This window comes from Salmo salar, chromosome ssa23, assembly GCF_905237065.1.
Source record: "Salmo salar chromosome ssa23, Ssal_v3.1, whole genome shotgun sequence".
In the NCBI taxonomy this organism is placed as follows: domain Eukaryota; kingdom Metazoa; phylum Chordata; class Actinopteri; order Salmoniformes; family Salmonidae; genus Salmo; species Salmo salar.
The window spans coordinates 4382659-4400581 of NC_059464.1; the positions used below are offsets into that span (position 1 = coordinate 4382659).

The 17923-nt window shown below is 41.9% G+C and overlaps 1 protein-coding gene across 3 annotated transcripts in view; it reads right to left on the bottom strand.

Annotated features, from left to right (window-relative positions):
• LOC106583961 (discs large homolog 1-like protein) overlaps positions 1–17923 on the bottom strand; it is a 223627-nt gene that overhangs the window by 11772 nt on the left and 193932 nt on the right. For all 3 annotated transcript variants that reach the window (XM_014168679.2, XM_014168681.2, XM_014168685.2), the window contains 2 exons: positions 3908–4084; positions 2186–2252 (listed from right to left, as the gene is read on the bottom strand). In XM_014168679.2, the coding sequence (XP_014024154.2) occupies positions 2186–2252; positions 3908–4084 (244 nt within the window). The remainder of the gene's footprint in view (positions 1–2185; positions 2253–3907; positions 4085–17923) is intronic.

Sequence of the window (17923 nt, forward strand, 5' to 3'; positions counted from 1 at the left end):
ATGTAGACGTTTTGTGCTCTTGTAGGAAGCAATCCCTCCCCTATTGCTGACTACAAATGATCTATAACTGGGCTAATAACTCACTGACTAGCAAAGGATATTAACAATTTGCACTTGGCTGCATGCAGCTCTCGCTTTGATCTCAAAACAGAAGGGCTGAAATGTGTACTCCGCATTTACCCAACCCCTCTGAATCACACACACATCTACTCACGACCGCTCATGCTGTAAACAGTCCAGTTCAAAGTAAAGGGCACAGATCCATATATAGCAATGGTCTATTTGCACATAGGCCTACTGCAACTCTGATTAGTTGTGCAGCACAGGTCTGTGTAGAGTACGGGCTGAGTCCTGTGTGTCAATGCAACAGAATCCTACTCCGATTCTGTTGCATAAACTCTTGCATAGTTTGGCATACTAAGTCTTGTTTCGGTATGTTGCATTTAAAGCGGCTAATATTGCGTTGATTCGATCACAATTGCCACAGTAAAGGGAAATGCTGACAGTGTTAAAAGGGAAAACTTTTGAAAGTTGAGTCTCTCTGTGGCTAATATTTGTTTGACAAAATGATGTTGCTAAACAAAGTTAATGTTGCTAAACAGGCTTCCTACAGTCAATTACACCTTTCATGCAATGGGCATTGCACATAATGTGTCCAAACTGGTCACAGAAGCTGGACAAAAATGTTCACGGTTTTTCAGCTGGTGATATTTTAAAACATTGGTGATGTACACTGAACAAAAATATAAAACGCAACATGTAAAGTAGTTTCATTAACTGAAATAAAAGATCCCAGAAATGTTCCATACACACAAAAAGCATATTTCTCTCAAATTTGGAGAACACATTTTGTTACATCCCTGTTAGTGATCATTTCTACTTTGCCAAGATAATCCATCCACCTGACAGGTGTGGCATATCAAGAAGCTGATTAAACGACATGATCCTTACACAGGTGCACCTTGTGATGGGGACAATAAAAGGACACTAAAATGTGCAGTTTTGTCACACAACACAATGCCACAAATGTCTCAAGTTGAGGGAGCATGCAATTGGCATGCTGACTGCAGGAATGTCAACCAGAGCTGATGCCAGAGAATTGAATGTTCATTTATCTACCGTAAGCCGCCTCCAACGGCATTTTAGAGAATTTGGCAGTACGTCCAACCGGCCTCACAACCGCAGACATCTATAACCATGCCAGCCCAGGACCTCCACATCCGGCTTCTTCACCTGCAGGATCGTCTGAGACCAGCCACCCGGAGAACTGGACAGTGGTCACGGTAGACATGCAGCCTCAGACTCTTACACAGACAGCCTCAGCCAGTCAGATATTAGTACATTCATTTTGGTTATATGGATAGAAAATAATAAATAACAACTTCACAATATAATTATGGGTAGAACGCAGACTTGAAATCTGTGTGGATCTGAAGTTTAGTACTCTGCCCTTAAAGCTTAAAAACATAAAAAATTAAGTCATAAGAATACTTGCATGCTCAGTTTTGAGAGGTCAGTGTTCTTTCTGATAGTGATTGTGCACCGAACTGTGACTAGACTATGGTTTCTGAGCAGGTAACACATTAATTAGCTCTATATAGGGAAGGAATGGAGATATCATTATGCTACTCTGAACAACACCTGGGATAATATTAGATGAGATGAAGTTTGTAATGATGTGAGATTTAGTTTTAGGACCATATTTACTCAAGTGTTTATGGATTTTAACAAACCTTAAACTATCTTAAAAACGTTTCCAAACCTAACTATCTTGAAGAGTATGTTATTGTTGTGATGGAGTGAGAGTGTGGGTGTGTGATGGCTGGTATATTCCTGCGCGTTGGCTACATCTGCTTGCCAGGATAGAGGATGGCCCTGAAGGGTAAGAGCTTAATTACACACACCTGAATATAATTAGCTTGGAGGTTGAGTGGTGGCTGTTTAAACTGGCTCAAAGAGGAGCTAGGTTTTTGGTTTGGTTTTATTGTTACCCAGCGCTGTGGCGCATTCTGTTTCTTTTCCTGGATAAAAGTCTGGGGTCGTTTCCTTGGAGAAAGGTCCATCTTGGTCTAAGCTTGTGTTACTTCACACTTTTGTTACTTGTGGGCCAGCCCGGCCCCCCGTCTGCTACATTGTAAGCAATATTTCCATAACAGCACTGATAATGTAACAGAGATCAACTCACCCCTTTGTCTTGAGACCTGGCATTGAATTTGACAGTCTTTAACCGCGCTCTGTCTTTTTTCTCTACCCTGCAGGAGAGAAGAGAGAGAGAGGGGCTGAGAAGAGAAGCGAGGGAGTGAGGGCTACACCCATGGGTCACTGATGAAACATTTAACATAATCGTGCCTTGAAACAAGCCAGGTATTTTTTTTTGCCGGGATATTGCGTGTGTGAAGACTCAAATCCCGGATCCATCTCTATACTAACTTCCACAGTACCCTGCTGAGATTGATGAGTAGAGAGGAAAGGGGTGATTCAGTAATGAGAAGAATAAAAACAGTTGCCTTGAGGGAAACCTTTTTATTTCCCTCTAAGTGAGACTTGGACGCAACATTACAACACAGCGCCTGAAGAAACTTTATCTACCAGTAATTAAGTCCCTGCTACATTTTCATTTCACTTAAATGAGACCCCGAAGGAAATATTTTCAGAATCCAAATCGTTCTTAAAAATGTTTAGAAAACAATGTGACTCTTTGCATTGCCTTTTCTTTGTATTTAATCCTACAAAGCAATTCTACAGAGCTCTATAAAGCTTTAGTTTAGAATGTAAATAATTTCCCTCCTATTTCTTAGTTTCCTTTATAATGAGGACATCACAGGAGAATGTGTCAATGCCTTGGAGAGCGGGAGTGAGAAGAGTAAAAGAACACAGAGCTCCAGATAAGAGAAGCTAACTGTCTTCTGCTCTGCATCAACAGCTAGTGTAGTACAGCTTTCCTTTAAGCTTTCACTTGGGTTAACAGCTGCCACAAGCTACTCTTCAAAGCATGGCCATTCAATAGCTGCTACAGGCTCTCTTTTCTTATTTAAAAAAAAATAGCAAGTATCAGAAACAGTTTTATATTGCCATGCTCAAGATAAATAGGTTCACACTGCAACCATATCTTAGAAATCTACTATCCTGTTGGCCTATCCACACAATGACTCATGCTTTGACATAGACTCCTACTCTCATGATATACAACTTTCTACAAAACACCCTGCAATATGATGCCATCTCATCATATCCAGCTTCCAAGGAGACAGATGAAACAGAGTCAGGTGAGAAGTCAATTATCTGTCCATCACTCCTCTTCCGGTGAGAGAGCGACGGAGGGAGGAAATGGAGATGAAGCTTGACAGTGACACAGAGTAAGAGAGAAATACAGAGAGAGACTCAAGTCTAAAATGAAACAGCTGATTTAACATAGGAAGTGTAAAGCTAATGGGTGCGTTTGTTTCGACTGGATCTTTTTTTTAATTGAAAGACTAGTAAAACACCTCAGTACAATCCTTGGCAAAAAAAAAAAAATAGTGGTTGTATGAAAACATACTCTCTGCCCCCATGTTGGCCTTACGGTGCATTGCCAGTCGCAGTGGCACCATGCTGTGTCCAGGGATAAGACCAGCACTGGGCTGTGCTGACACACACACACTGAGTACTCTGTGAGCAAGCACAGGACATGCAATAGGGTTTTAAAACTGAATTCACCAAACAGCTGAGTCTGGTGAGTAAGAGGGCTTATTTAAAGTAATGCCATGCTAACTGACAAGATGCCTACTAATTCAAGCTTTTTTTGGACAATCTCCTGAAATAAGATTTAAGTTTGAGAAGTCTAGTGTTGATCAGGGACTGGCATGTTGCCCATCTCTAGATCTGTGCCTGTAGTCAGCTTCTAACCTGAGCAACCCTGACCCCTCACCTCCTCCTGCTGGGGATGACTCCGACCTCATCTACCTCTTCTTCGTGGGTCATGTGCCTCGCCTGCCACCACTCGTCATCGGAGGCATTCACCACGTGAAGGATGTCTCCAAAGTGGAAGTTAAGCCCCTGGCTGGGCAGCCCAGAGTCCTTTGTCCTGTTATAGTCAAACAGAGCCCTGGAGGAGAACCAACATTACATCAAACAGCGCCCTGCAGACAAACAACTACAATAGATGAGGGTGGAACTGAGTCGTTTGTCTTGGCATAGTCAAATCGACCCTGCAGAGAGAGAAATCACAGTACTGTATATCCTTCAGTAAAAATACATTTTTCACATTATTAGGGAGCTACAGTGGCTTGCGAAAGTATTCACCCCCTTTGGCATTTTTCAAATTTTTTTGCCTTACAACCTGGATTTAAAATAGATTTTTGGGGGGTTTGTATCATTTCATTTACACAACATGCCTTCCACTTTGAAGATGCAATATTTTTGTGTGAAATAAACAAGAAATAAGACCAAAAAAATCAGAACTTGAGCGTGCATAACTATTCATCCCACCCAATGCCAATACTCTGTAGAGCCACCTTTTGCAGCAATTACAACTGCAAGTCTCTTGGTATGTCTCTATAAGCTTGGCACATCTGGCCACTGGGATTTTTGCCCATTCTTCAAGGCAAAACTGCTCCAGCTCCTTCAAGTTGGATGGGTTCTGCTGGTGTACAGCAATCTAAGTCACACCACAGATTCTCAATTGGATTGAGGTCTGGGCTTTGACTAGGCCATTCCAAGACATTTAAATGTTTCCCCTTAAACCACTCAAGTGTTGCTTTAGCAGTATGCTTAGGGTCATTGTCCTGCTGGAAGGTGAACCTCAGTCCCCTCTCAAATCTCTGGAAGACTGAAACAGGTTTCCCTCAAGAAGTTCCCTTTATTTAGCACCATCCAACATTCCTTCAATTCTGACTAGTTTCCCACTCCCTGCTGATGAAAAACATCCTCACAGCATGATGCTGCCACCACCATGCTTCACTGTGGGGATGATGTTCTCTGGGTGATGAGAGGTGTTGGGTTTGCGCCAAACATAGCATTTTCCTTGATGGCCAAAAAGCTACATTTTAGTCTCATCTGACAAGAGTACCTTCTTCCATATGTTTGGGGAGTCTCCCACATGCCTTTTGGCGAACACCAAATGTCTTTGCTTATTTTTTTCTTTAAGCAATGTCTTTTTTCTGACCACTCTTCCGTAAAGCCCAGCTCTGTGGAGTGTACGGCTTAAAATGGTCCTATGGACAGATACTCCAATCTCTGCTGTGGAGCTTTGCAGCTCCTTCAGGGTTATCTTTGGTGGCTTTGTTGCCTCTGACTAATGCCCTCCTTGCCTGGTCCGTGAGTTCTGGCAGGCAGCCCTCTCTAGGCTGGTTTGTTGTGGTGCCCTATTCTTTCAATTTTGTAATAATGGATGTAATGGTGCTCCTTGGAATGTTCAAAGTTTCGGATATTTTTTATAACCCAACCCTGATCTGTACTTCTCCACAACTTTGTCCCTGTCCTGTTTGGCGAGCTCCTTGGTCTTCATAGTGTCGCTTGCTTGGTGGTGCGCCTTGCTTAGTGGTGTTACAGACTCTGGGGCCTTTCAGAACAGGTGTATATATGCTGAGATCATGTGACAATTAGATTGCACACAGGTGGACTTTATTTAACTAATTATGTGACTTCTGAAGGTAATTGGTTGCACCAGATATTATTTAGGGGCTTCATAGCAAAGGGGGGTGAATACATATGCACCCACCACTTTTCAGTTTTACATTTTCTTGCACTTCTTTTTCCATTTCACTTCACCAATTTGGACTATTTTGTGTATGTCCATTACATGAAATCCAAATAAAAATTCATTTAAATTACAGGTTGTAATGCAACAAAATAGGAAAAACACCAAGGGGGTTAATACTTTTGCAAGGCACTGTATTAGTCAAGGAGGAGCCTTGTGTGAAAGACAAGGACTGCATGAAGCCTCATAAGAAACTGTCTGCATCAGGTGAGTGGAGGTATTTTTTTATATATACAACACACAGGGAAGGGAAGTCAAAGTGAGTGAGCATGATTTTACACCCGACATTGAGTGATGATTTTATGATTTTTATTCGGGTCCCCATTAACTGTTGAAGAAGTAGCAGCTATTCTTCCTGGGATCCAAACAAAACATTGAACATGACAAAATACAGAACACTAATGGACAGGAAACATCAACACAAATGTAAACTAAGAACACTACGACTAAAGAACAATACAACTATTTAAAATAAAGAAAAATAACAAATGAAAAATACTCATGTCGTGTGTGTGTCTTCACAGTCCGTGTTGCTCTTTGAAGTGGTGTTTTATCTGTTTTAAAACTGATGTATTGCTTACCTGAATTATCTGAGGTGGAAGAGAATTCCATGTAGTCATTGCTCTATACAGTTCTGTACGTCTCCCAGCCTCTTTTCTGGACTTGGGACTGTGAAAAGACCCCTGATTGTTTGTCTTGTGGGGTATGTATGGGCTTTTCAGCTGTGTGGTACCCCTTTCCAACAGTCAAATGACCAAATTGCCTTCTAGTGGCCTCATGGGTGGAATGTTATGTTTTCCATAATTGAATAATTAATAAACATTACGAAAAACTGCTGAAAATCCCGTGTTTCTATGTCAAACGGTTTTGTTAGATTTCAGTCTTCTGTGACGTGTGTGTATATATGATATTGGAATGCAAACTCAATTGAATACATTTCAATTCTATATCTGACATGGTACAGGTGTCTTCTTTTTTAAGCCCATAACAGTGAGTGAGGTGTACACTTTTGTTTCAAAGTAGATTTGTTTAAGACTACCAAGAAAAACACACTGTGTGACCCTAATTTAGCCCACTGCAGTAAAAGGTTAACTGGTTGAACAGACAATTCGGTACTTTCAGCACATCAATACTTCTTACAAAGACCAGCAGTGATCCTGTCAATCTCTCCTCCATTCCGAACCAGTAGAGACTGACATGCATGTTATTGACATTGTCCCTCTGTGTACATTTGAGGCTCAGACATGCTGCTCTGTTCTGGGCCAGCTGCAGCATTTTTCTGTCTTTTTTCCACACCTGACCATACAACTGGGCAATAGTCAAGATGTGGCAAAACAGAGCTTGCAGGACCTGTTTGGTTGCATGTGATGTTAAAAAAGTGTCACAACCTGATCTGTTCCACTTGTCTTTGGGCGACACCCCTCCAGGTGTCGCCCATCTTCCTCATTATCCCCAGTGCATTTATACCTGTGTACTCTCTTTTGCCAGTTTGTCTTGTCAGGTCTTACCAGCATGTTTTCCCGTCTCCCTGCTTTCTCAAGTTCTGTTTCTTCGTTCCCCTCGGGCCGCTCGAGGATAGCGTACATTATAACACTGATGTCCGGGAGGGCACTCCCCTGGGCCATGGTGGTGTGGGAGCAACAGTCCGCACTCTGCCTCAGTCTGGAGGGGTTCGTGGCGGAAGTTCGGAAGGTGTTTGATTCTCTGTTGTCCGGGAGAGTGGCTGGCTGCTCCAGCTACGTCAAGACTCCTGTAGTGTGGCAGACTATGCAGTGGATTTTCGCATGTTGGCGGCTGAGAGTGCCTGGAACCCGGAAGCATTATTCAACATGTTTCTTCACAGATTATCAGAGGTGATCAAAGATGAGCTCGCAGCCCGGGAGCTGCCCATGGACCTTGACTCCCTCATAGCCTTGACCATCCGGATCGATGGGTGGCTTCGAGAACGTAAAAGGGAGAGGGAATCGGTGCCCTGTCGACCTCATTCGCCCTCGATTCTCACCTCGCATCCGAAGAATCCCGGAGACCCCGGAAGTCTACATGTCCGAGTGAACCCGACATCACCAGAGTTCTCTCGGGAATCACTGAGAGCTGCCGACTCGCCTCCTTCAGAGTCCATGCACCTGGGCAGGGCTAGATTGACTCCGGCTGAGCGCTAACGCCGACTCCACACCCAGAACTGTCTATATTGTGGAGCTACGGGACATTTTGTAGCTACCTGCCCATTAAAAACCCAGGCTCATCAAGAAGGGGTGAGTATTCTGGTAGGCCATATGGAGAACTTTTCCTCTCCCCTTACTCACACCCCTTTCCATGCCATCCTGATGTAGGGGAACCAGTCGAAATCTCTCCGGGTACTCATCGACTCTGAGGAGAGTATTTTAGACGGTAGCTGGGCATCCCCACTCAGCACTTCTCCATTCCCATGGACGTTAGAGCGCTGGATGGGCGCTCTATAGGCCGAGTCACTCACAATACCACTCTCATCAACCTATGAGTATCAGGGAACCACAGCGAGGCAATCCAATTTATGCTGATTACATCTCAAGTTCCCGTGGTATTGGGATTCTCTTGGCTCCAGCAACACAATCCCATCATAGACTGCTGGTTCCATTATGGGTTGGAGCCCATTATGCCACGCCCATTGTCTGAAGTCAGCGCAGCCTGCCCCGGGACGTCTTCCTGGTGGCTCGGAAGTTGCCCCGGACCTCTCCGCCATTCCCGCGGAGTACCAGGACGTCTGGGAGGTTTCAGTAAGACTTGGGCCACTTCACTTCCTCCGCACCAACCCTATGACTGCGGGATCGACCTTCTCCCAGGCACCACACCACCCCGGGGATGACTACGCTCTGTCGGGTCCTGAGACCAAGGCTATGGAGACCTACAATACCGTTCAAAAGTTTGGGGTCACTTAGAAATGTCCTTGTTTGAAAGAAAAGCACATTTTTGGTCCATTAAAATAACATCAAATTGATCAGAAATACAGTGTAGACATTGTTAATGTTATAAACGACTATTGTAGCTGGAAATGGCAGATTCTTTTATGGAATATTTACATAGGCATACAGAGGCCCATTATCAGCAACCATCACTCCTGTGTTCCAATGGCACGTTGTGTTAGCTAATCCAAGTTTATAATTTTAAAAGGCTAATTGATCATTAGAAAACCCTTTTGCAATTATGTTAGCACAGCTGAAAACTGTTCTGATTAAAGAAGCAATAAAACTGGCCTTCTCTAGACTACTTGAGTATCTGGAGCATCAGCATTTGTGGGTTCGATTACAGGCTCAAAATGTCCAGAAACAAAGTACTTTCTTCGGAAACTCGTCAGTCTATTCTTGTTCTGAGAAATGAAGGCTATTCCATGCGAGAAATTGCCAAGAAACTGAAGATCTCGTATAACGTTTTGTACTACTCCCTTCACAGAACAGCGCAAACTGGCTCTAAGCAGAATAAAAAGAGGACTGGGAGGCCCCGGTGCACAACTGAGCAAGAGGACAAGTACATTAGAGTGTCTAGTTTGAGAAACAGACACCTCACAAGTCCTCAACCGGCAGCTTCATTACATAGTACCTGCAAAACACCAGTCTCAAAGTCAACAGTGAAGAGGCAACTCTGGGATGCTGGCCTTCTAGGTAGAGTTCCTCTGTCCAGTGTCCGTGTTCTTTTGCCCATCTTAATCTTTTCTTTTAATGGGTCAGTCTGAGATATGGCTTTTTCTTTGCAACTCTGCCTAGAAGTCCAGCTTCCCGAAGTCGCCTCTTCACTGTTGACGTTGAGACTGGCGTTTTGTGCATACTATTTAATGAAGCTGCCAGTTGAAGACTTGTGAGGCGTCTGTTTCTCAAACTAGACAATCTGTTTCAGGGATGAATGTACAGAGAAATATGCCTTCATCCTTACCATCTTTTCCCAATGTCAAGCCAGTGTGTCTTATTTGCAATGAAAATGTCGCTGTTTGCGAGGGATTCAATCTCAGACGTCATTATAAGTCTAACAATGGAACTTTCAAAGTGGCCTTCCCGCCCCAGACAGGCTCGACGCAGAGACATTGAAGAGTTAACTGCAAGCTACAAACACGCCTTTTTTTTGGCTGACATATTCAGTCACTTAAACGGGTTAAATCTCCAGTTAAAAGAGAGTGAAAACAGTCGTGGACATGGTGGAAAAATTTGAGGCCATTACGAGGAAGCTTGAGTTGTTCGATTTGGACTTGCCATCTGGAAGGCTACTGCACTTCAGCAAACTGAAGTAATGAAAGGCAGAGGGACCAAGCCGCAGCATTGTCATAGAGGTGATGGAAGATTTCATCAAGTAGCTGAGGGACAACTTCTCCACCAGATTTGAAGACTACACCATGCCCACGGATATCATTGCGTTTGTACGTGATCCTCTCACAGTCCGCCCAGGTGGAGAATTCTCCTCCATTGCTGAGAAAATTATGCCCTCGCTGGATGAGACTGCAATTTAATCTGAGCTGATTGAATTCCAGACATCGAACCAAATCAAGGATGTGCTCAGGAGGGCCGAATCCTTGTGTGCGTTTTGGGTGTAATCCTCAGAGGACTACAGCACAATAAAGGAGCTTGCATTATATGTGCTAACAGTGTTTGGATCGACTTACACCTGCAAGTCCTCATTTTCCTCCATGAACGCAATAGACTCGCTAGGAACCGGCTTTCAATCGAGGACAGCCTGCGCATCAATCACACCCATCTCACGCGACATCCACAAGATCGTGTCCGAGGGGAAATGAAACTTTTCCCATTGAGTAAGTCACTTAGTGGCCTATATGACTGTAATTAGTAAATACTAACATTACTGTGAGTGCTTATCCATGGATATTTAGGTCTCAAGCTGACAGTAGTTTCTGTTTGTCGTTAATGAAGCAGGCTATCCCGACACAGACATCCCCTTTTTTTCTTTAAATGATTGTTTTATGTAGGATGCTACATTTTTGGCCAGTTGCAACTGTAAGTAGGCCTAATAAAAAAAAAATCAGACTTCTATTAGGCCATATTTTTGTTATTGTGAAATATGCTGTAAAGCCTCAGCCTACCTCAGCCAGTTAAGTTATTTTATATAGGCCTAGGATCAGAAGAAATAGACTCCAATTAAGCCCTCTTGTTGTTTTGTAAAGTCAAATTAAAATGAAGATTATTGTTAAATGAATTACTCGACTGGTGTAGGTTTTCTCCATCTGTTGCTGTGGAACACTTGCATAACAAGTTAGCTATATTTTCAGTACCAGGCGCTGTTCCCCTGTTATTGATTGCACTGCAGTTGCAGCTTTACATTTCAGCACCACAAAATGGTCCGCTGCCTGCTTTATTAGTTGACTGTCTCCTGCATTCTCTCTCCTCATGAAGTTATTTAGGTAGGGTAACTTCCTTCTTGGGACATTGCATTTGTGAGTTATTGCATCTCGGGTCCTTGATTTTTTAAAAATTATTACAGTTTAATGAAACAAATATTCATAATTAATTTGAGGGGCTTGGGGGGGTGGATAATATTGTTGGGGAACCCTGCACTACAACAAAAGCATGGGAAAACTAGACTTGTCAGTGACATCTAGGCCACACACTAAGCTATGGTCCCCACTTATTCTGAGTACCAGTCTCTTTAGCTAATATTCCACTCCTTGCCACTCCTTGTCATTGCCACAGAGACTGGACTTTTGGCAATCTCAACGTTCAATATGCACTGGATTTAGGGCGGAGTTGCTCATTGGTTGTTGGAAATAACTTAATATTTTCCACGACAACATGTGGAGCCTCGAAAATAGAATTCCAATTTAGCTAGGCAAGTTGTTGTATTTTGAGGCTAAGACATTTTGAGGCTAAGATGTTTTATGGTTGGAATTGCAGTATGTATTTAGTTTGAGAATTTAGACATGAGCTCGCAACTTTTTAAATACTGGTTTCATCTGGACAAACATAAAACACTTCTACAGAGAAAAAAAGTATAGTCCAATATTTGCATAATTGTTGTGATAACTGTGAGGGTGATCGAATCAGGATAAAATCCTCTGTTCTCCTCACTCATTAATGATATAATGTTCATATTTGAATAGGGCAGAAAGGTCTGTCTCTTTGGCATATGACATGGAGTACAGGGGGTGGATTAGCTAAAGTGACTGGTACCCAGGCTAGGTCCCACCCATTGCAAGTCAAAATATGATTGGTCACTCCAAAATTCTGAAGGCCTAGCCAATGGTTGGCTGAGCTAGCTAAATTTTTCGACCCAGAGACCACCAAAGAAAAATCATGATTGGATATTTTTTATCTTCAGTACAAAAACTGAAGAGATAAAAACAGAAAATCATTCAAATTATTGAAAAGATGAAATAGAAATTCAAATGATATTGTATTTAAAAAACATGTGTGTGTGTGTATATATACAGTACCAGTCAGATGTTTAGACACACCACCTCATTCCAGGGTTTTTCTTAATTTTTTACTATTTTTACTATTTTCTACATTGCAGAATAATTGTGAAGACATCCAAACTATGAAATAACACATATGGAATCATTTAGTAACCAAAAAAGTGTTAAAACAAATCAAAATATATGTTATATTTGAGATTCTTCAAAGTAGTCACCAATTGCCTTGACAGCTTTGCACACACTTGACATTTTCTCAACCAGCTTCATGTGGTAGTCACCTATAATGCTTTACCAACAGTCTTGAAGCAGTTCCCACATAAAGCCATAACACATTTTTTTAAATAACAAGTATGGTCAATAATATCAAAGGCTGCACTGAAATTTAACAAAAATGAAATTTAACAATACAGCTTCCACAATCTTCTTGTCAATTTCTTTCAGCCAATCATGTAATTTGTGTCAGTGCAGTACATGTTGAGTGTCCTTCACTATAAGCATGATGAAAGTCAGTTGTTAAATTATTCACAGAGAAATAGCATTGTATCTGGTCAAACACAATCATTTCCATAAGTTTGCTAAGAACTGGCAGCAAGCTAATTAATCGGCTGTTATAGTTAGCAAAAATTAGATTGTTTTACAGGTCCAAAAAGCCCTGGTCAGAGAGTCTGTAGCTATTGTTTTTGTCTAGGAGAGATGGAAGAAGTATGATAAATATGGATGGAATGAGTTCAGATACTGAGCAGGTGTGCATGGAATATGTGATCCATATCTGAATAGATGCAATAATAAACATATGCAGCACACTAAAGACAGCTCAGGAGAGATTTTCCAACTGCATAACCTTTACATTGTGTGTGTGTGTGTGTGTGTGTGTGTTCTGACTAAGCAACCGTGGCTTTCCTGAGACAAATCAGCCCACAGAGATCCAGGATGAGTAGGGCACGAACGTGTGTGTCTCTGTGTGTGTGTGTGTGTGCGTGTGTGTGCCTGCCTGCTTAGGAACTGGAGCTGAAGTAACAGCCATCCCCTAGCGTCCAGGCTGCATCATCCCCATGCCTTTCCTTCATCAATAAAACAGGGCTGTACTCCAGCACTGGGACAGATATGCAGTAGCTGTGAAATAGGAATACTAGGATACTAAAAGAGGAAAAACATTAGACAGTGTCTACTACAGGTCCACATACTCTAGGTACTGTAGGAAAAACAGAAGCGATCACACTTACTGTACTGTACAGTGCTTTCTATTGTAATAATCCTATAGTAACAGCCATAATTAAATTATGGTATAATATTTGTATTTATTAAAGATACGCATGACAGGTAAAAACAAATTAAATAATCAAGCACTGAGAACAACGAGCAGCAGTAACCTGTAATGTGCCTGCCAATGTTACATAATTTTAATGTACTTAGGGCTTGACGTCAATTTCCGGTGAAATTGGAGGGCGCGCAATTCAAATAAATAATCATAAAAATTATGGATATAAAACATTTAGGTACATACAAGTGTCTTATATCGGTTAAAAACTTCAATTCTTGTTCATCTAACTGCATTGTCTGATTGACAATAGGCTTTACAGCGAAAGCATGCCATGCGATTGTTTGAAGACAGCGCCCCACATCAACATATTTTTCCACCGGCACGGGCTTCATAAAATCACAAATAGAGATTTAAATATTCACTTTTTTTAAATCTCTCTGATTTGCAATCCAAAGGGTCCCAGCTAAAACATGTAGTGTCGTTTTGTTAGATAACCTCCGTATTTATATCCCAAAAAGTCAGTTTAGTTAGTGCCATCGATTTGTGTAATCCACTCGTTCAACATGCAGAGAAAGGAATCCAAAAAGCTAAGCTAAACTTTGTTAAAACAAGTCAAAATACATTTCTATATAATCCTCAGGTACCCTAAAATGTAATTAAACTATAATATTTCATACGGAAAGAAGTATGTTCAACAGCAAAACGATATTAGCAGGTGCGCGTGCTCTTCGTGGCACACGCACAGACTGATTTCCAAGTCTGTATCCCAGCACTAAAACTCAAAATTCTTCCTCGTTTGGGAAGAAGCATGCCTGAAACCTTGAACAAAGACGGTTGACATCTAGTGGAAGCCATAGGAAATGCATCCTGAGAGCTAGATTTCAGAATGCCCCTATACTTTCCATTGTAAGAGCATGGGCTCTCAAAAAAAATGAATTCCGGTTGGTTATTCTTTGGATTTTCTGGGGGAAAAAAGTATTTGATCCCCTGCTGATTTTGTACGTTTGCCCACTTACAAACAAATGATCAATCTATAATTTTAATAGTAGGTTTATTTGAACAGTGAGAGACAGAATAACAACAAAAAATCCAGAAAAACGCATCTCAAAAATGTTATGATTTGCATTTTAATGAGGGAAATAAGTATTTGACCCCTCTGCAAAACATGACTTAGTACTTGGTGGCAAAACCCTTGTTGGCAATCACAGAGGTCAGATGTTTCTTGTAGTTGGCCACCAGGTTTGCACACATCTCAGGAGGGATTTTGTCCTACTCCTCTTTGCAGATCTTCTCAAAGTCATTAAGGTTTCAAGGCTGACGTTTGGCAACTCGAACCTTCAGCTCCATCCACAGATTTTCTATGGGATTAAGGTCTGGAGACTGGCTAGGCCACTCCAGGACATTAATGTGCTTCTTCTTGAGCCACTCCTTTGTTGCCTTGGCTGTGTGTTTTGGGTCATTGTCATGCTGGAATACCCAGCATTTTCAATGCCCTGGCTGAGGGAAGGAGGTTCTCACCCAAGATTTGACGGTACATGGCCCCGTCCATCGTCCCTTTGATGCGGTGAAGTTGTCCTGTCCCCTTAGCAGAAAAACACCCCCAAAGCATAATGTTTCCACCTCCATGTTTGACGGTGGAGATGGTGTTCTTGGGGTCATAGGCAGCATTCCTCCTCCTCCAAACACGGCGAGTTGAGTTGATGTCAAAGAGCTCCATTTTGGTCTCATCTGACCACAACACTTTCACCAGTTGTCCTCTGAGTCATTCATTGGCAAACTTCAGGTGTGCATGTATATGTATTCTTGAGCAGGGGGACCTTGCGGGCGCTGCAGGATTTCAGTCCTTCACGGCATAGTGTGTTACCAATTGTTTTCTTGGTGACTATGGTCCCAGCTGCCTTGAGATTATTGACAAGATCCTCCCTTGTAGTTCTGGGCTGATTCCTCACCGTTCTCATGATCATTGCAACTCCACGAGGTGAGATCTTGCATGGAACCCCAAGCCGAGGGATATTGACAGTTCTTTTGTGTTTCTTCCATTTGCGAATAATCGCACCAAATGTTGTCACCTTCTCACCAAGCTGCTTGGCGATGGTCTTGTAGGCCATTCCAGCCTTGTGTAGGTCTACGATCCTGTCCCTGACATCCTTGGAGTGCTCTTTGGTCTTGGCCATGGTGGAGAGCTTGGAATCTGATTGATTGATTGCTTCTGTGGACAGGTGTCTTTTTTACAGGTAACAAGCTGTGGTTAGGAGCACTCCCTTTAAGAGTGTGCTCCTAATCTCAGCTCGTTACCTATATAAAAGACACCTGGGAGCCGGAAATCTTTCTGATTGAGAGGGGGTCAAATACTTATTTTCCTCATAAAAATGCAAATCAATTTATAACATTTTTGACATGTGTTTTTCTGGATATTTTTGTTGTTATTCTGTCTCTCACTGTTCAAATAAACCTACTATTATAATTATAGACTGATCCTTTCTTTGTCAGTGGGCAAACGTACAAAATCAGCAGGGGATCAAATACTTTTTTCCCCCACTGTATCTATTGTGTTATAGTCTCATACATTATTTTAACATTTCTACAAACTTCAAAGTGTTTTCCATCCAATGATACCAATTATATGTATATCCTGGCTTCTGGGCCTGAGCAACAGGCAGTTTACTTTGGGCACGTCAGTCAGACAGGAAGTGGAGAAAAATAGACCCTAGCCTGAAGAAGTTGTCGTCTGATAATAAGAATTTCTCAAGTGTGTCACACCTTTTACTCTTCTTGAGCGGTGGCCCCTCTTCCATTTTTGTACTGAGCACAAAAACTTGCACTCTGTGTGAAATAAATGTCTTGAGACAGGTAAAGTTGAAGTCGGAAGTTTACATACACCTTAGCCAAATACATTTAAACTCAGTTTTTCACAATTCCTGACATTTAATCCAAGTAAAAGTTCCCTGTCTTAGGTCAGTTAGGATCACCACTTTATTTTAAGAATGTGAAATGTCAGAATAATAGTAGAGAGAATGATTTATTTCAGCTTTTATTACTTTCATCACATTCCCGGTGGGTCAGAGGTTTACATATACTCAATTAGTATTTGGTAGCATTGCCTTTAAATTGTTTAACTTGGGTCAAACGTTTTGGGTAGCCTTCCACAAGCTTCCCACAATAAGTTGGGTGAATTTTGGCCCATTCCTCCTGACAGAGCTGGTGTAACTGAGTTAGGTTCGCACACACTTTTTCAGTTTTGCCCACAAATCTTCTATAGGATTGAGGTCAGGGCTTTGTGATGGCCACCCCAATGCCTTGACTTTGTTGTCCTTAAGCCATTTTGCCACAATTTTGGAATTATGCTTGGGGTCATTGTTCATTTGGAAGACCCATTTGTGACCAAGCTTTAACTTGCTGACTGATGTCTTGAGATGTTGCTTCAATATATCCACATAATTTTCGTTCCTCATGAAGCCATCTATTTTGTGAAGTGCACCAGTCCCTCCTGCAGCAAAGCACCCCCAAAACATGACGCTGCCATGCCCGTGCTTCAAGGTTGGGATGATGTTCTTCAGCTTGCAAGCCTCCCCCTTTTTCCTCCAAACATAACGATGGTCATTATGGCCAAACAGTTATATTTTTGGTTCATCAGACCAGAGAACATTTCTCCAAAAAGTACAATCTTTGTCCCCATGTGCAGTTGCAAACCGTAGTCTGGCTTTTTTTTATGGCGGTTTTGGAGCAGTGGCTTCTTCCTTGCTGAGCGGCCTTTCAGGTTATGTCAATATAGGACTCGTTTTACTGTGGATATAGATGCTTTTGTACCTGTTTCTTCCAGCATCTTGACAAGGTCCTTTGCTGTTGTTCTGGGATTGATTTGCATTTTTCAAACTAAAATACATTCATCTCTAGGAGACAGAACGCGTCTCCTTCCAGAGCAGTATGACGGCTGCGTGGTCCCATGGTGTTTATACTTGCGTACTATTGTTTGTACAGATGAACGTGGTACCTTCAGGCATTTGGAAATTGCTCCCAAGGATGAACCAGACTTGCGGAGGTCTACCATTTTTTTTCTGAGGTCTTGGCTGATGTCTTTTGATTTTCGCATGATGTCAAGCAAAGAGGCACTGAGCTCGAAGGTAGGCATTGAAATACATCCACAGGTACACCTCCAATTGACTCAAATGATGTCAATTAGCCTATCAGAAGCTTCTAAAGCCATGACATTATTTTCTGGAATTTTCCAAGCTGTTTAAATGCACAGTCAATTTAGTGTATATAAACTTCTGACCCACTGGAATTGTGATACAGTGAATTATACATGTAATAATCTGTCTGTAAACAATTGTTGGAAAAATTACTTGTGTCATGCACAAAGTAGATGTCCTAACCGACTTGCCAAAACTATAGTTTGTTAACAAGACATTTGTGGAGTGGGTGAAAAACAAGTTTTAATTACTCCAACCTAAGTGTATGTAAACTTCCGACTTCAACTGTACATACAGCAACACACACAGCCCCAGCTTCCAGATCAAAAATAGCCAGGATTATACAG